We start from the raw sequence: 19,747 nt of genomic DNA on the forward strand, positions 1-19,747 counted from the left end.
AAAGCTGGTTTTGGGCTGGGGTAATATTTCATAACCGCGAGGGTTCTGCTGGGATTCACAAACTGTGTTGTTTGTGTTCGAGGCTGACAGTTTGTAGCGCAGGAATGGTGCATGTTAAAGTTCTGCTTTCACCAAAGCATGCGTTAACGTCACCTTATAAACAGCAGACTTGGTGAGGATCTGTTGTAATCATAGAAATGTTTTTCCTCTCTTTTTCCATAAACCTGTAGGCAACCTCCAAAGCTAAGCTGTAAACCCATCATTAATTTGTTATCACCTTATAACATTTTTACGACTAGCTTGTTAGCACAAATTCGCCCGTTTTCACGTCCAGCAGATGACATTAGCATGAGCATCAAAGGCCATGTGATGAAGGCATGTCTAATATTTATTCTGTTTATCGGGGTTGCGTTGGTGTTAACCAAGTGCAGCCACTTGTGTTGAAGAAAATGACCAACATGGAAATGCCAAAACTGCTGTTCTCATAAACACTCATAATTTAGCCTCAGTTCCCTGTGAGGGAGCCTTAAAGCTGCTCGTAATTAGCGTCGCACAGGTTTCATCTTGTTCAGCTTTGGTTATGCCAAGAGACACTGTTCAAAATTTGTCTGCTAAGTTTTGCTAGTAACTACATTGTGTTTTAAGCCTGTTTTTTCTTTTTTGGTAGCCTAAAATAGCATCCCCGCCCCCTTGGTTGCCAATGCTACCGTTAGCCAATAACCCTCCAACTCTATGGTCTCTTACAGATATTGTCACCTTAGACTTGAAAAGCAAATATGCTGATGGGCACAGACTAAACTCAAGGCTTGTAGTACACAGTGGCATCAGCCATTATTTATATACAGTCTTAATATATCTGAAGCAGCTCCTGAGGCGAACGTTACACTCTTTAACTTCTTTGTCCTCCCTGCTATTTGTTTGCAGATTCTTAGCTGAAAATGGCTTCCTGCCATCCCTGTAAACTACTTCAAAATACTTTAGAGTTGGGTATTAAGTCTCTTATGCTTTCCCACTTAAGATAAGCCCTTTGATGTCAGACACAATCACTTCATCTGTTGTTCATCTGAAGTATTTATCGTTGTTGATTAAAGTGGCTTTAACGAGTCTTAACTTAGTTGACAGTCTTGGCTTGCATTGTGGACTTTGTTCTGAGGCATTCAGGACATAAAGGTAACTAAACATAACTGAAATGACTTTTACCAGAAAAACTGTTTTCATAATAACTTAATAATCCATATGTGACCAACATGCAATAGTTTGCATGTTGCGGAGTAGCTTTGCAAGCTTTGTTTGGGCGTCTCTCGTCATAGCAGTCGTAGCAGCAGCTCAGCCAGCAGCTCCAATTTAAGTAGATGTTTGGATGTCAGCTCTTCCTCCCTACTACTGCCCCTCGAGGGCATTGCTATAAATAAGAACTCCCTCTCATTCGACGGGCCTCGTTAAATATTGGTTTGCTTGGCGCTGCCAGATCTTTCTCCTCACTTGGTTTTAGCATCGTGCCAGCCGCTGGAGAGAGAGCATCGCTCAGAGTTTGTTTGCGCGGCGACAGCACAGAGTTTTAAGCGTTGCATCCATCTCGATGCTTGTCGAACGTCGTGTGTTTTGTGAGCCCGTGAAGGCGACAGCTCAAGGGAGGGGGCGTTGTGAGGAAGCTGATTCACTGTTTGCTTTTTCAAACTTCTAATTTGTCAGTTGAACTCTGTTTTATTTCGCTGTGTATCGTCTGAAAGAAAATATATAAAGAAAAAAAGCTACGAGCTTCATTAAATAAGACCGAAAATGTGTGGGTCATGGCAGTCATGTGACAGTGAGTCATGTACTTTCTTTGGTAGTAAATTATTGTCATGCTTCAGTGTGGTTACCAACCATGGCTAAAGCTGAGGAGTAAATATTTACCCGAACTGTAACTGCTTCTCTCTGATCTTCGCTCTGTGGTCGTGACCTCTCACCTCTGCCCCTCCAGAGCCAGACCAGAGAGACCGGCACAGTATTAGGAGCTGCTTTGGGACAAGGAGACCAAACAGTCAGCCAGGACCTGACTTCTCCCCACCAAGAACTCCGTCCTCCACCACCACCTCCTCCTCCCCCTCCTCCACCACCTCCTCTGCCGCCCCCTCATCTGCCTTCTTCTCCACCTGCTGGGCAAAGTCAGGATGCGGCAACTAAGAGCCAGCAGGGGAATTCTGGAAAAGGTGAGCCGGCATTAATAAAAAGTTGTGTTTTACATTTCTAAATTGCCCAATTTCTGACCCACTGCATGGATTTAAGAATATGTATGAATATATTGCCCTCTGGGTTTAACTGGGTGTCACGCTATACACCCAGTTAAACCCAGCCAAACAAGACGTGACATGCTGGCACATCTAAACACTTTGACTGCACTGAAAGAATGCTGCCCTAAGGCTCAGGTGTGTGTAGGCTGCAGTGGAGATGCACCTGGTTTCAGGCTCGGGTGGGTGGTACTATCGCCAAACGGGTAGAAAAAAACATTTATATTGTGGTAAAACCCAGCAATATATCCTTCTTGCGCATCCTCTTCCACAAATATGTTTATAAAGATGCGGAGCAGATATGATTAGGTGTAAGAGACTGTGCATGCTCACAGGTTAGCAGCTTGTCAGTCACGTTGGGCATGCCCTCCTTTATGGTGCTTTCTCCCTCTAGTGGGGACTTGAATTTAAAATGTTTATGTCATGTTGTCTTGAATAAGACCTTAAAATACCGACTGAGACCATAAAATAATCAGGAAAGTGTTTCACAGGAAGCTGGGGGAGCAAAGAGCTGTCGTACAGTTTTAAAGCCACATTGTCACCCAGTGAGCAGCTGGTGTGTTGGGGTGTACGGTACGGTTTAAGGTGGGATGAATCTCTACAGGGCGGGTGCTCGCCTCTGTCCGTAACACAATACTCAACTATCTCTCTACATCATGGTCACACCACATAGCTGTCACCAGCAGAAAACGTGCACGCACACACACCTAGCATTCACATACTGTGTGTGTTCAGTATACTTGCAGAGAACTGTGCATATTTCCACACACAGTGAAACCTTCCCTGTTATTTTCCCTCTGCATTTTTTCCACTTCTAGCCAGACGGAGTAGGCCACGTGTTGGTTTGCAGCATGTTTTCTGGCTCGCACAAAAATCTTTTTTGCAACTGTAAAGTAATAAAGACCGAGAGGCCACATGAAGGATATTTATCTGTGCCATGTCTCCTCAGTGGATAAATGAGACTCTTCATCGGGACGTTGACACTGCTGGGTTTCATGGTTCGTGCTGTGTGTGTGTGTGTGTGTGTGTGTGTGTGTGTGTGTGTGTGTGTGTGTGTGTGTGTGTGTGTGTGTGTGTGTGTGTGTGTGTGTGTGTGTGTGTGTGTGTGTGTGTGTGTGTGTGGCAGCCCAGATTAGTTTGAATGGCAGGCCTTCCACAGCTGCTTGCCAACTCACTCCCGACAGAGTGATGAGAGATGCGCGACTCCTTTATCTCTCTGTATATTGCTCATGTCTCCTCCTTCCTCACTGCTTGTCTCTGCACGTAGGTGCAGTTTCAAATTGTCCTAAATCAATACCTGAAGGCCTGGCATGTAGAGACACACACACACACACACACACACACACACACACACACACACACACACACACACACACACACACATGCACCTCAATGTCTTTTTCAACTTTTTCAACCCAATTCTGATCTAACAGCGGTGGAGCAGCTCTAACCTGCCACTGTGCCTGAGGCATGTATCCACAACAAAAAGAAGACCAAAAAAACCCAACATGTGTGCACATATGCAAATATTCAAAGCATTATCACAGAGTTTGCCACAATTTGAATTTGCTTGGAGAGAGATTCTTTTTTCTTTACCCCTCAGCTGTAAAAGGTTGGTGGGGTATTGTTGTCACCCTCCTAGTCGGGAGGTCAGCGTGGACACCCAAGTTTGTGAATGCAATAAATCGTGAACAACGCAGCGTGAGAGTTTCAAATTGATAGCATGGGTGTATCTGCTAAAATATGTGTGTCTAATGTGTGTTTACTAGGAGCTCGCCAGTAATTTAACATTTTAATTTCACATGAGAAAATGACACCTAGCTAATCAGCTACCCTGAGGCCATTTCAGTGTTGTGTTCTCCTACTGGATATAGTCCTCGATATTATACAGCTTCCTCTCCAGAGATGTAAATATCATCATCAGATGGAGAGTTCAAGTGTGTGTGCAGATGTCCACATGTCTGCCAGTGTTTTTCAGGACCAAACAGACTCGTCTGCAGAGACTTTACATTACAATGAAGCAAGTCCCCAGGTGATGGGCTTCAAGTGGTCTTCAAAGAAGTATAACAGGAATAACTGCTTGGCTGTTTTATCTCCAGCTGGATGTATCCACAACAGAGTATAATCAGGTGGAGAACTGGTTCGTATGGTGCTGCATGAGCTCACCAAGCCTGCAAAGCACAACAAGGACTACTGTCGCCACCTGCAGTCCAACAGCATGGAGTTACAGTTCCTCTGCACGATGAAAAACTCACCGGAGAGTCAGCTGCTTATATTAATCTGTTATCTGTTATTTATTTGTCAAGTAGTTCATTATTAAAGCATTTGCGGGGGAAGCTCTTATAAACGGGGAGTTTTTCCTTCCCACTGTCGCCAAGTGATTGCTCAAAGGGGGTCGTATGATTGTTGGGGTTTTCTCTGTATTATTGTAAGGTCTTTACATTACAATATAAAGGACCTTGAGACCTTATTATGATTTGGCGCTTCATAAATTGAACTATATTATAAGACAGTATTCATAGTTTATATCTAATTTATGGATAAAATGAGTAGAGTTATATTTATTATTTGATTGGGCTCAGGAATGACCCCAATTTTCTGATAAAGAAAAGCAGGAATCAGCCTAAATCAGCCTTAATCAAAATTAAGCTCAATGCAGTATGACCCAAAACGAGTGAATGATTGAGACTCTAGTGACCCTTAAAAAGACGTTTACGTTTCAAAACCTGAAGTGACGTCCATCTTTTATACTCTCTATGATTAGTATTATCACTGAGGCCAGCTTTACTGTTTTTTGTGTCAGTGTTTTTTAATGCAGACAGCATGTGGTTAGCATTGTTGCCTCACAGCAAGAAGGTCCTGAGCTCGAATCCACCAACTGGCCTTTCTGTAAGGAGTTTGCATGTTCTCCCCACGGGTTCCCTCTGAGTACTCCGGCTTCCTCCCACAGTCAAAAGACATGCAGTTAGTGGGTTTAGATTAACCGGTGATTCTAAATTGCCCATAGGTGTGAATGGTCGTCTGTCTCTATGTGTTAGCCTTGCAATAGACTGGCAGCCTGTTCAAGGTGTACTTATGACTGCTGGGATAGGCTCAACCCTGATAAGGGGAAGAGGATGGATGGATGTTTTCAATGCTGATGTGAGGCAAAAAGATTTACTTACTGTTTAATTGCAGTATTTTTGTAAGCATTTATCTTGTTTATAGTAAAACCAGCATCATACTTGTGGTTTTACTTTAAAAGTCTTTATTGTCCACCTCTAACTGGGAGTTTGTTTAGCTTATGTGGAGTGAAAAATGGAGTTTGGATTTAATCCCCTGATTGAGGCATGAACAAGGTCTTAGAGTATTCACTGGATGTTAAATCAGAGCCCCAGATTCTAAAATCTCAGAACAAATCGGACCAAAACCGAAAACCAGTAAACAGTTCGTAGGACTCACCGTCAGAAAATTCAGGCCTGTTGTCTTATTCTCCTTTCTGTCTGAGACATCTTAGCCAAGGAGTGTGGTTTCTTAAATGAAGAAAATTTAAGTGGTTGCCTCCTGCTCAACGCTCAGGACTGCACGCTGTCATCTCACATTTACAATGGAAGGTTTCTCTTTACAACTGTGGGATAACAACTTAATTCTCTTTAAATAATGGAGTTGTTACACCCTGGTATCTTTTTGGGTGCTAGTGTAATGAAAGCATTTTCTATTTATATAGAAAATGCTGCACAAATATGTAACACAGATGCTGGCACTGTGGAATATCAGAGGCTTTATAGCCTCTGATATTCCACAGTGCCAGCATTACATATTTGATTTGATGCTTGGACTCTGGTAGATTCAGTTATTCTTCACATAACGCTGCAAATATATTCATTTTCTAATTATACGAATTAAAAGAAAAAAGAAAGAAACTCTTCACATTTAGAAAGAGAAGAAATGTTTGCTGTTTTTGATTTAAATAAGCCTCGCTGACAATAACTGTTGATTAAATTCTTGTGAGATAGTCTTTCTCATTTCACCACTAACTTTCTGACTATTAGTTTCACTTTTTTAAACTTTCATAAACTGGACTAAAATCTAAAGTAGCTACAAACCTTCCTATAAAGAGATGATAACACTTATATAATGTTGTACAGCGTTTTACTTCGTTTTTAAGCATTCAAACGTTTCATTGTCGCAGGGGGATAATCTCTTTTACAACTTCATACAAAGAGAGCTAAAAAAAGAAAGTAGTCACAGAGATTTCTCAGCAATCTTATGCTAAACTTCTCGCTACAACATTCACCCCAACCCTTGACCTTTGACTTTTCTGCTGAGACAATGTAGTTAACAGGCCCAGTGACACCATAGTACTCGAAACTGCTTCACCTCTAGCTTGTCATTCTGTCCTTTTCTGATTCATCATGTTGCGAGAGTAAGCTCTGTTTAAATTCCTCTAGGCCATTGAAACCTACAGTATCAACCCCGAGTGAGTGATGTGTTGAAGCAGCTGTCTCAGATATGTGACATGTGGTTAATCATCTGCGGAACGATCTGTGCTTCTTTCAGCGGTGATTGAAAGGGTGGTGCTGAAAGGAGTTCCTCACAAGCCTGAAGACTCCAGCGAGTATAGTTTTGAGGTGGGTACCTTATAAATATGAGTACATGCCGGCATGTATTGTTTGACTCCTAACTTTTTTAGACTTTCTTTAAATATTTTTCCCCCTCATTTCCCTACTCCTTCACTACCTTCTTCCCATTCCTTTCCTCTCCTCCTCCAGGTTAGCTGGACCAATGGGTTGGTAGTATCTGTTGTAAGAACTCAGCAGGAGGTAGCAGAGCTGCTGACTCAGGTCAGGACCAACATTTCAACACACGAATGAAAATGAGCCCGAGTTACATTCAGGCACTTTTTATTGCACAGTAAAACTAATATGTGTCTCAAAGTGAGTAGGAGATAGAGCTGCTTTGTTTGAAATCAAATCAAATCAATCATTACACGATTGGTGTAATTCTAGATTTTATGGTAAAAAAATGTTTTATGTTTTCTCATAAAACATGATAAATATCGTATTTTATCATTACAAATCTTTTTGTGATGTTTTTGTGTTTTTGAGGTGCACATTAAACCTTATGAGCCTGACCTTTTCCAACTGTGCCTATAAATTAAGAAATCATCAGCTGCGATTGAACAGTCAGGCATTGCTTGGTATCATCAGCATAGCAGTGTAATGACACAAAGAGCTCTATTTACTTTGTTTTTATAAAAAAAAAAATGTTTCTCACTTAGCTGTCACGAGCATTTCCTGATGGAGTGGAGAAGTTCCCGCCTCAGTCCATGGAACTGGATCCCAGGTTAGTCCCAGAACCCCCATCCTTTTGAGGTGGTGTTTTGTTTGTTTCAGGCCGTGTCCACACTAACACATTTTCGTTTGAACACCATTTTCGCGTCACAGTGTAGACTGTGTAAACGGAGGCTTTCGGAAACAGTGATGCATTTTAGTCATATGATGCAGTCATGTGACCAATCAAACAAAGATAGCGGAGGGCATTATACAACAGTTGTTTTGTTTGCTCTCAGTTTTGACAGCCCTATTAAAGATTAATATCAGTCTGTACATGCTCCAGATAGCTTTTCTTCAAATTCTTTAATTCTCACTCGCTTTTGCAACTTTGTACTTGCAAAGTTACTCGCAGCAACAACTCCACCTCATTGTCAGTCCATTTAAAGAACTCTGTGCTTTTCCTCGACATTTTGCGGCAGAGAGAAATGACACAGGTCGAATCGTCTTACGTTTCACGCATGCATAATACAGGAACGTAAGCGTTTTCAGTCGTGTCAGTGTGGATGAACAACTGTTCGAAAACGATAGTAAATGGCCTGTATTTATATAGCTCTTTACTAGTCCCTAAGGACCCCAAAGCGCTTTACATATCCAGTCATCCACCCATTCACGCACACATTCACACACTGGTGATGGCAAGCTACATTGTAGCCACAGCCACCCTGGGGCGCACTGACAGAGGCGAGGCTGCCGGACACTGGCGCCACCGGGCCCTCTGACCACCACCAGTAGGCAACGGGTGAAGTGTCTTGCCCAAGGACACAACGACCGAGACTGTCCGAGCCGGGGCTCAAACCGGCAACCTTCCGATTACAAGGCGAACTCCCAACTCTTGAGCCCCACGATAGTGTGGATGCCGAGCGTTTTTAGACAAGAACGCCGTTTTCAAATTTATCAGGATTAGTGTAGACGTAGCCTCAGCTTACAGTCTGTGAGAAAAAGTGTGATAATTCATATCAGCTTCAGAAGTTACAGTGAGAAATTTCACACTTTAGTGTAATCCAGCTGTTTAAAAGACCTTCAGAAGCCTGGAGAGCTATTGCCCAAGACTGCTTAAAATACAATTACAAGAAAGCTTGGCTCCTTGGAAGCAAGATATAAAGAAATGAGGGTTAGCTCAAGACTTTTGCACAGTATCTTACTTTGGTTAGCAAAGCTACTCGTGTTAAATTAACCTTAATGTATTAGAAGTACTCTTACAGTATAATCCATCACTATGCTAGCCTAAACAAGTCTTGTGTGAAGCATTGCTATGTAAACTCTAGTTTTCCCAATTCACATAAAATACTGGCAGCACTTCAGGATGTTAACATATTGTTAATAGATGATAAGTGAACGTCTAAACATATCAACTTGAAATCCTCGTACAGATCCAAATGTTTTGCATTCTGGCTTTTTATTGTCTACAAAAACATAAACAATCTCCTGACATGGCTCAGTGCCTTTTTAAAACTCAGTCTATTGTTGCACCTGCGCTTGAAAGGCCCATCAAGTTATAAAGTTTTGTCCTCTGCTTGTTCTTCGTCTCACTCTTTCCTGGCAAAACTGCTTTAAAGGCACCCTGTGGCTTTTTCTTATAAACAGACCAGAGATATGTTTAGATTAGAAATGTTAGGTCTGTCTGTACAAATATAGATTTTATGTTAAAGTTTCTTCCTATTGCAGTTAGATATATGCGTTTGTTTAAATCTGACAGCAGAGCATCTATTCCTTTAGCTTTTAATCTACTTCCCACTTCATTTCCTTTTCTTTCTGTTGTCCCACTCAGGTGTCTAACAGCCCTGCCCTGCCATGTCCTCCAGCACCAAAGTGTCCAGCTGTTCTTTACCTCCACCAGGCCTCTCTCACCCAACTGTCCCTCCTCACCCCTCTCCTCCCCACTTGCATCCTCACTACCAACCTCTCCTATAGCTCCATCCTGCCCGTTCACCTCCAGCTCCAGTAAGTCATTATTTCATTGCAAAAAAATTATAGCAAGCAACAGAGATATAAAGGAGGAGACATTCTTATTCATAGACGATGATGAAAGATCAAAGGCAAGAACAGCAAGATAAAAGATATTATGCCTGTGTTCGGTTTTTGGGGATGAGAAAGGAATGAGAGGTAATGGAAAGGACAAGGCTGCAAGTCTGAGCCCTGGTTGGTTGTAGTGAGGAGGTGAGACTGCAGGCAGGATTTTCAGTGCGTGCCTCTGAGGTGTTGGAGGGCGTGGACGCAGTCTATTTTAGTCCGGTGTGGGAATTCAGCATGGCATGTTTGTGTTGGGAAGCCTAGAGTGTGGTGACCTCATGTTGCTGTGTGTGTGAGTGCTCGATCTATTAGTGTGACTTCATCCCAGAGGGTATTTATAGCCACCAGTGCAGTGTGTTTCTATGTGTGGTTGTACTTTGTGCATGTGTTTATTCCTCTGTGAGTGGGTATCAGACTCACAGGAGAAGCAAGGCTAAAATGAATGTGTCCGGTTTTGCTCCACAAACACACCCATCAGTGAATTCTGCACAGACTGCAACAGTTGGAATTAGCTATAAGGACATGTTTTCACAGCATTTCTAACATTTTGCCTACATATATATATTTAGTCCATTCAGGTGCAATCAGAAATGTACCTACACTCGTCATGGGCATGAATGTTACGGTAATATTGGGGCTTTTAATGATTCCTTTGAACTGTTCTGCTATGGTGGGATGATTGTACAGCATACATCTTTAAAAAAACTGTTTGAATTTATTCTGGATTTTTCTCTAATACACAGGCTCAAATATATACATACACTTGTATTTGCTTAAATATCCTTTGTCAAGTTGCACCTTGACCTTTGGTAGTCATCAGCAAGCTTCTGGTATTATTCTGGCTGGACATTTGAATATTTTCTTGGTAGAATTGGTTTGAGAGGTTTGATGTTCACCTGCTTGATCCATTCCAAAACCAGTCTCGGTGAGTGTTTGGGATTAGTGTCCTATTCGAACACCCACTTGTGTCCAAATTGCAGTTGTTTTGCTGTTGAGAATTTGGAGGAGGCGCTCCATTATTCCATCCACTTTGTCCCAGTATCACTGGCAAAACAGCCTCATAGCATGATGCTACCACCACCATGCTTTTAAATAATGTTCTTAGGTTTATAAGTCTTACTTTTACTCCTTTAAACATACTTCATCATTGTGAGATTTGCCATTTTTTTTACTAAATTCAGTGAGTCATTTTAACTCAGCTTTATCATTATGGCTGTTTGTGCATATAATACTGATTGTTCTCATCGTTCTCTAATTTTATTTTATTTTATTGACCTGCATATCCGCTAGCTCTTATTTAAGATATTTGTTGTATCTTATGCTTAATATTTTTTTCTGCTGTAACAAGTGAATATAACTATTTTGGGATAAATAAAATAAATCTTATATATTTACTACTTAAATGTTCGCCCAGTTGACTGACATTTCAGATTTTTGTGGACTGTTAGCCTCGTGTTGTGTGACTATCGCCTGATGGTGATGATGGTTTTTATTGTGAATCTGTTGCACAGATCTTGGCTGTATGATGCAGTACAAAGGAGGTAACAGGTACGAGTTTTGCCCCTCTTTGACCTCGTTGCATTAAAACACATCTACATGTACAGTCTTAGAAGTGCACTTGTACCAACGTCGCTCATTGGCTCTTGCTGTCTCTCAGGGTGGTGTACAGAGTGGCCAGCGTCCAGCCCGTCATCAGCACCCACAACTCCATCTTGACTCGCTGCACTCCTCACTTGTCCTCCCTTTCCTCCCCTCCTCTTCCGACTCCGGCTCTCCTACCTTCCATTCCTCCTCCCCAGCACTCCCCACAGCTCTCCTCTCTCCCTCCCCCCGTGCCAGCCCTGCCAGCACGTGGCTCTGCAGGAAGCGGGGGCGACAGCTCCTCCCAACCGCATCCTCAGCATGGTCAGCTTCATTTATACCCACAGCCCTCCCAGCACCACCTTCATGCACAAACCAGCAGCCAGCCCAGTACGCAGCCTCAGACTCTGCACCTGTCCCATTCCCAACCATCGTCCCATTCACATTCACAGTCCCGCTCCCAGTCCCATAATCAATCGCTCTCCCAGTCTCAGCCTAATACGCCAGAGCAGAACGGCATCCTGGACTGGCTCCGCAGGCTCCGCCTCCATAAGTATTACCCCGTCTTCAAACAGCTCACCATGGAGGAGGTGGGTACATCTTTAGATTACATCATGTTGTGTGTATAAAACGTCGTACTCCTGTGCATGTATAATGTATTTGCATATTTCTTGATCAACGTTTTGATTCCTTGAAAGCTTCTGAATTTGTTCCTCTGTATAAATTGCAGTTTTTAGCTCTGACAGAGGAGGACCTGAACAAGTACGACCTCACCCAAGGAGCAAAGAAGAAACTGAAGACCCAACTAGAACTCCAAAAGTCTGCAGAGTAAGGGCAGATAACAAAAATTCAGTTTTTTTGTCTTTAAAAAAAAAAGAAAGAAAGAAAATATTTGAGAAGTCACTCAGATTTGTCACAAACTTGTCTCTCTACCATCTCCAATATTAGTATACAGACCGAAGTTGGTTTGTGTGCTTGTGGCACTGATAGTTTTGATTCTGCAGTTCAGTTGTTTTCCAAAATCACCTCTTTGACTTGACTGATGCCTTACCCTGTTTAACAACTGGCAAACAGACTGACCCGCTGCTGCTCTCCCCGGTAAACATCCTGCACCAATGGTCCATACAGCATCAATGGTTAACCAGCTGAGGATGGGCCGGAGAGATAAGATGTGTTTTACGTGCAGAAGCACAAAAACACAGGCTCTGATTTAAGTACACAAGCATCTGAACTTGCGCACCCCGGATGCACACGCACACCTGAGCGTGAACTTGTTTTCTCTCAGCTGTGTTTCCATTCCCAGAATCAACAGGTTCCCATTAGGCAGGCGATTTGTGTATTTGCGTGTGTACGTGCTTGAACAAGACTCAGAAAATGGAAAAGTTCCTGTGGTGATTTTCCAAAGAGATAGTTGTGTTTGTAGAGGTGCAGCTGAGACCCGAGGAGCACGTTAAGTGGGTAATGTCTCCCCCATGTGGTCAGTAAAAGACACTAGTTGTTTTTGTAGCACAGAAATTGCCTGCAGTTCAGCTGGGCACAGCAGGGGGCGCTTGTGAGATAGTCCTTAATAAATAGGAGTGAATGAAGATCTATGATTAAAATAAGTGCACCTGCTTCTAGACAAAAAGTCCTTTGTATTTTCTTTCAGTGAAGCTTAGTTAAACAACAGCTGAAACTTGTGTGTAAGAAGCAGCTAGCTGGGCTATCAGGAAGTTGCTGCTCTCTACTGTTCATGGCTGAAATACTGATTCAAGATGCACACAAGTGGCTCAAGTTGCTAGGATGTCCCTAATGCTCACAGAGAGAATATTACATTTTTGGTGTGGGAACATGATGGAAAGAATTTCTGGTCAAAAAGAGCTATCTAAAAGAAGTACACATGGGAAGCTGCATGTTTCCTTTGTTTAAGGATCTCAGAAAATACTTCACTTAGTCCACTTATGATGGCACAAAGCCAATGAGTCAGTCGGCTTTAGGTCTTGACCTCTCTGCTCATGGCTGCTGGTTTCCTCAACTGTGTCTTGTTAGACTGTTACCGCCTGGGTGTCTAGTTAGCCACCGTATGTGTCTGTTTCATTGACCTTTAATAAACACAGTATAGTACATACTTATCTTAAGTATTCGCTACACTTGATAAAGACTGTGTTTCTGACTCGAATGCTTGCGTGTTCCCAGCAGGGAGATGAAGATGGAGAAGCGGCCGTGCAGTGGCATTGCCAGGGTGACGCCTTCCAGTCACATGGGACCCTCAGCTCACTCCACCTCCGGTGCAGGTAAGAGAGCAGGGTTGTTTCCAAGTATGGCCAAATCACTCTCAGGCTTCAGATTGCTTTAAATGTTTCCCTTTTGCGTCTTTATGATGTCATAGTGAGGGAGTGTAATAATATGGTCATCACGAGCTGCCGACCTGCTCTTCTCTCCAAGAAAATTTGGTTTCAAATTCAAATCGGTTTCATAAACGTGCTCCAGAACTATGAGGTTCCATTAGACATGTACTAGATATAGATAATGAAGCAGACTCACTTCACTGGACCCAGGAAGGATTACAACAGTTCAGAACTGAACTGTATTCAAATGTTTTGCAGGAGAACTGCGAGTGGAGGTGGACGCCGTGCCGCACCACCACCCTGTCTCCACAGACAGCAGCTCGTCCTCGGGCTACTCCAGCTCTTCCTGCTCCCCTCGCACCCCACACAGTTGCGACTCCACCTTTGACAGGACCAGAGACATTCACAGACGTACGTTTTTATCTCACGACTGCAGAATTAATTCAAACCGCGTCAGCACGATTTACGAAGAACAATTCTTAAAGTCTAGATTGACGTTAAGGAGAAACAGGTCAACAAAATTAGAAATAGAAGTTTGTTAAAACGATAAGATCAATGACGCAAAACTAGAGACTTTTGCTTTTTCCATACCGTTTATATCCAAATATATATGCAAATGTTATATAAACACAAATCTCTTTCAGGTGTGTTGGCTCCAGATACAGCAGGAAGTGGTCCAGAGAAGGATCGGCCCTGCATGTTCATTCTGAACTCGACAGGCTCCAGTCGCCCCACAGCCCAGGTTCTGCCCGTCCAAACCGATCCAGCTCCTCCTCTTCCTCCCACATGCTCCTCCCACCTCCCCTTCGGCCTCCCGCAATCTGCTTATCACCCACAGGGCGGTTACCCACAGACGCTGCTCTCCCCGGTCTCAAACCCAGCACGCATCCTCACCTCCCCTCGCAAGCCAAGGCCCCCTCCGCTGGCCACAGAGGACCGGACTAAGCCGTTGGGCTCGAGCCTTCCTGTGGCCGGTGCAAGCTTCAGTTCAGGGCTCGGGGTGGGGGCTGGGGTGGGGGTAAGACGGGAAAACCTGTTCTCCAGGGTCAACATGGATGGCTCGTCTGGACTCCAGGACTCTGTGGTTTGTCGTGGTCTTGCGGGAGGTGGTGTTAGTCTGATGGTAGAAACCAGCTGCGCTCTGACCTCCACCTCCAACAGCCACCACCACGTTTCCCACCCCCCTGTCCACTTCCACCTCTCATCCTCTTCCTCCCCTTCTCCATCTGGATTTTACTCTTACCCCCCTGTATCCTCATCCTCCTTCGCGTCTTTCTCCGCTTCCTCCTCCTGCACCTCCTCAAAATCCGCCTCTCAGACTGGCAGCTCCAGTGGTGGAGGCAGCTATGTTCCCATGGCAACAGCAAGCACAGTTCCTGTGGCTGCAGTCCCGGGCAACACTTACTACCCACCCCAGCATACCTCCAGCCCCTCTCCTTCGCCCTCCTCTGCTTCTTCATTGGATCAAAGTTCTGGTCACAGTCCTTCCGTATGTGTTTGCAGTTCTTGCGGTTGTCGAGGGAACTGCGGCGCCTACGGGGCGTTCCCTGGATACGCCGCAGCCAGCTACCTGCAGCCGTTCTCAGCCGGGCCCTCACTCTTCACCCTGGGTCCTCTGCTCCATCTCAGCCCCCTGATAGCATCGTCCAGCAACGCCGGCACAGGCGCTGCACCATTCTCCTACCCAATGATGGTACCGCCGCCCCTCTACCGCCACAGCCCGCTGTCACATGACCAGCAGCAGGGGTTCGGCTTTTACCAGCCCCATGGCATCATGGGAAACAGTGGGCAAAAAAGGACAGCAGGGAACCTGTCATGTTATAACTGCGGTGCCCACGGACACAGAGCCGAGGACTGCAAACAGCCACCCATGGATGCGACACAGCAAGGTGAGTCAGTGAGTACGGAGTGTGAAAAATACCATATTTAAGGTGTGATATACATTTATAAATGCAATTGGCTTTAAGGACAGTACATTTGAGAATATAATAACTGATATTTCTACTTCATTTTGTATTTAAATATAAAATGTTTGTTTCTAACAAATTTTACTTCAGTTTTCAGTCGTTTTCTTCACACGATTTAGTTTGCAAACTGTGCCCAAATGCACAAAAGTATAACAATTATGCAGGAATTAAAATGGTGAATTTGTAAAATGAATTATAGGTATTACGAACTTTAATTTGAATGTGTAATTGGATTAACTGAAATGATGATGTGTAATATACAAAAGTAAAACTTGACCTGTTTAGTGAGATGGAGTTCTTTATTTCAGTATAATTTAATATTTCAAAACAGATTTTGATGTTACTAAAAATTAAAATCTGTTTTGAATAAATTTCTCATTCATTACTTAAAATTTTAAGTCTAAAAACATATTTGTGACTTCATTTACATATTTTACCCACTTCCTTCATAATGTCATGTGTCCGTTATATAATTTTGAACCCTTTGGGATGCCATAGATTGGGACATCTCCAAGGCATCACTTTAACAACTCTGCTGTGTTTCTCAGGGACATTTCGCTTGAAGTACACACCTCACTCTGACAGCAAGGACTCAGGAGACTAAGCAGCAGAGGCGGCTTTGGATTTGAACTCCAGACTAAACTGTACCTCGTGGTCCTGCTGAAGCCAACAAAAAAAACCCAAAAGGGACAGGAGACAAACAGCCTGCTCCTTTAGTGCAGAGGGTTCACTGTTAGTCTGTTCAAAGACTGCTGAGTTGAATCATTGGTATTCGTTCTTTCTTTCTTTTCTTTTCTTTCTTTTTTAAGCCAAAGCTTGCAAAGAGATTAGAGGAGGAGAAAGAAGATTTTAGGCACAAGTAAAAGTGGACATTTATAAACTCTACCATGCTTGATCTCAGAGATGTAGCTCAAAGTCTTCCTCAGAGAAAACACTACAGACCGACAATCAGTCACATGATCTGAAAAGAAGCTTCCCAGTCAAATGATGGGGCATTCACCATGACAACCACAGCACTTCAGATGTGGTCTTCCAGAATACGCAGCCTCTTGCTCTAATCAAGTACCAGTGCTATCCCTCCTTTCACAGGATCTACTGGTGCACAACATCTCACAGTACCACAGCTAATCGTTTGAGTGTTGGCTCGTTGCTTCTCATGGTTGGCATGTCCACACAAAGATTCCACTTTAATCTACTATTTCTAAAACTGGCACTGTATGTTCAGGTGGTCGAAAGTTCCAAAGTTAATCCTGACCAAATCCTGAGTCACAGTATTCACATATTCACCTGGATTTAAGCTCTGTTTGATTTCAAAACAGCCTCAATCTACCAGTTACATATTCAGAGGTTTATTCATTTGCTTTGCTTCTGGTTATCAACAAGCAGGAGTCAAATGTCTGGTTTGGTGCTTTACATCTCGTGCACCAGCCTTTATACAGGTGTGCACAGAGCTGTCGGCCACATTTAAACAGGAACACCGTATTTAAATGTGCTAACAGTTGAATGAATGAATTCTAACTGTCACACAGACTGCATGAACTGGAAACCACCTTCAGCAACTGGAGATCTAAGAGGAAAACTGGTGTCTGTTGTGCATCTTCAGCCCGAGTCTGTATGTAAAGATGGAAAATCTGATGGTTGATGTAATGTGCAACCAAAGTAACAACCAGGGGATGAACATGTGGTATTGAGTGCATGCCTTTTTCTCAGCACTGCTGGCTAAACATTATCACACAGCACTTCATCCAAGACTACCAAAATAGTTTCTTTGAAGCGTATTGTATCACGGTGATGTTTGAGTGTTCATTTTTCCATTTGCTCAGTTTGTTTTGATTTTTTAATTCGTTTCTGAGCCACCTGTTGGCCACTGTTCAGGAAGTGTACACAGGAACTTTCTGCACGAATCTTCTAACACATCTTGAGGGACTTTGGCATTTTTTTCAGGAAGTTAAGTTTGTGTTAAATGGGTGATTCGAATGGTAAGCAAACGACCCAACCAGTGTAGAAGACGGGCAGTTCAGATTCTGCTGCAGTAAAGTTGCACAATGGAGGTGGTGGTTGCTGGGCTACGTCAGAGCAGATCTAGAGGGAACAGCTTCACTTCCTGCAAACCCAGGGGAGCTAAATAGGTAAAATAATTATTTTCACCTGCTTCTATACAAAGAAGAACATGCTTTATTTTAGTTTTCACAAATGCAGCATTAATAATATGCCTGATTGAAGTAAACTGCCAGTTATGTCCTCTAGTTTTTTGTTTGTTTGTTTTTTACAACGCTGTTGTTTTTACCCATAAAATGCTAGCACTCTGCTAATGCATGCTGATTGGTTGACTGAGGACTCTCCTAAAAGAAAGTGTTGCTAAATAACTTCTTCTCCACTGCTGGCTTGCCTTAAATCAAAATGATGAACGCCAAAAAGTGTCTCAAAGTGCCGAGACCTTCCTAATGGGGGAGAAAGGGATTTTACTAATAATTAAACCCATATATACAAAACAGAAAATGGAACGATATCTAAGGTTTCAAACTGTTTTATGAAAAACATGGTGGAAACATGTTTACCCCTCATATGTAACATTTTTGGGTCTGTAGGCTGCTGTGAATTCTGGACTGCCTGGAAAGCATCTTCTTTCTTCTGGTTGCTTGATGTTTAAGAGCACTGTGCTTAGACCTCAATACCATGTCTCCACCCCTGATGGGTACTGCACAGACTCTGGTTGCAGATAACATCACCATCACTCAAATTCCATGTTAGTTGGGCTTTTATGCAGTGGCATGCATTGGGGACCTGTCAGCCATTTTTATTCACTTCTTGGCGATCTGCAGCCTTTCTACCTCTGAGCATGCCAGAGGGCGAAATGACCCTCTGTGCACAAATGCAGCAACGACAATCAGAAAATATCATGTGGTTTACATCAGGACGAACATTCAAAGTGCCAATTTTCTCTTTTCATAATTGTGGTGTAAGCGGGAGTTGTTCTTTTGTACATTGTTTGTACAGGTCTAAGTATGTCGAGCATGTTGGAATTTTAAGAAAGCAATAGGAAGTGCTTCTGTGTTCGGGTCTTTGACCCGGTGGGGTTGGGCGGGTGGGAAGCTGCTGAGCTGGACCCAGAGCTGCACAGACACAAGGACAGCTGGTCCTTCAGATGAAACTCTCTTTGTACCCCTGGAGGGCACAGCACAGGGATGTGTGGGGTGTTTATTTAAAATAAGAAATCCGAACATTAAGTATGTACGCGTTTGTTTGAGGTATCGGCAATTCACTTTCATAATGTAAAATAAATTGTTCTGTGTTTTATTCCATTAGTTACATAGATGAGGGAAATTTCTTTATATTGCTAGTTTATCCTGTCATTGTTTTATATAGATTATACCAAAGAACAGAGATGGTTTGTAGACAGAAAAAGTTCCACTTTTGTAGGTTTTACTTACTCTTTAAGGATGTTGGTAACTTGATGCATGCATGTTCCAAAATCTTTGTTTAAATATGCTTTTAAAATATTTGTGTGTTTTGAAAGTTTGGACTTAATTACCCAGGTCTTTGTTGGTAAGATTTTTTTATGGCTTAAAATTAAATAATTTTGGATTCTCCCTTTTATCACAGTGCCTGTGTGGCTTATTTATTATGGGACCGGCTGCTCCGAGAATCCTTAAAAGGTTGAAGGTGAATGTTTATGTACAATACAATGTGTAAAAAAACAAACAAAAAAACAAACAAAAGGCGGAGCCTCAAGCTGAAAGTTTTTGTTGCCGTCATTTTAGCTTTTCGAAACATGACGATGACACAGTGGACACGCTCCACGGTAATTGGCTAAGCGACTGTCAAAGACATGCATCGGCATTTATATGCAGTCAAAGGTATGAGTCACTTTCACATCTTTTTCCATTGTCCTCTGAATATCTGCACTGGCTGTTTTTTGTTTGTTTGGGTTTTTTTTTTTTTGGCAGTATTTAGTATTGTCTGTTCCTTGTTTTATCAGGAAGTACAAAATCTTGTTTTTCTAGTTATTTGAAGGATTTACCTAAGCTGAATAGCATGCTGTCTAACCAGATCCTAACTCTTCACTACTTCAGTAACACTGAGGAACATTGGGAGCCAGTTTTGACCAGAATATGTCCTTCAAGGCACATATTATACAAATATGCAGGACTGCTTTCTTCCATTTGTGGAATATCTGTAAAAATTGGAAACATCCCGTCTCAGAGTGATGCTAAAAAGCTAGTTTATGCAGTTATTACTTCTAGGCTGAATTACTTTTATGCAGTTATTATCAGGAT

The 19,747-nt window shown here is 42.8% G+C and overlaps 1 protein-coding gene across 2 annotated transcripts in view; it reads left to right on the top strand.

Moving 5' to 3' along the window:
- zcchc14 (zinc finger, CCHC domain containing 14) overlaps window positions 1-19,067 on the top strand; it is a 30,659-nt gene extending 11,592 nt beyond the window's left edge. Inside the window, exons 3-14 of one of the 2 annotated variants that reach the window (XM_026172950.1) lie at window positions 1,964-2,192; window positions 6,810-6,880; window positions 7,022-7,093; window positions 7,531-7,595; window positions 9,354-9,526; window positions 11,107-11,143; window positions 11,253-11,766; window positions 11,907-12,004; window positions 13,352-13,449; window positions 13,762-13,914; window positions 14,148-15,392; window positions 16,019-19,067. In XM_026172950.1, coding sequence (XP_026028735.1) covers window positions 1,964-2,192; window positions 6,810-6,880; window positions 7,022-7,093; window positions 7,531-7,595; window positions 9,354-9,526; window positions 11,107-11,143; window positions 11,253-11,766; window positions 11,907-12,004; window positions 13,352-13,449; window positions 13,762-13,914; window positions 14,148-15,392; window positions 16,019-16,074 — 2,811 coding nt within the window. In that variant the 3' untranslated portion in view covers window positions 16,075-19,067. The remainder of the gene's footprint in view (window positions 1-1,963; window positions 2,193-6,809; window positions 6,881-7,021; window positions 7,094-7,530; window positions 7,596-9,353; window positions 9,527-11,106; window positions 11,144-11,252; window positions 11,767-11,906; window positions 12,005-13,351; window positions 13,450-13,761; window positions 13,915-14,147; window positions 15,393-16,018) is intronic. The other variant, XM_026172951.1, reaches the window with a different exon arrangement.
- The last annotated feature ends 680 nt before the right edge of the window (window positions 19,068-19,747 follow it).

The sequence above is a fragment of the Astatotilapia calliptera genome, chromosome 7 (assembly GCF_900246225.1).
Source record: "Astatotilapia calliptera chromosome 7, fAstCal1.2, whole genome shotgun sequence".
NCBI classification, from domain to species: Eukaryota; Metazoa; Chordata; class Actinopteri; order Cichliformes; family Cichlidae; genus Astatotilapia; species Astatotilapia calliptera.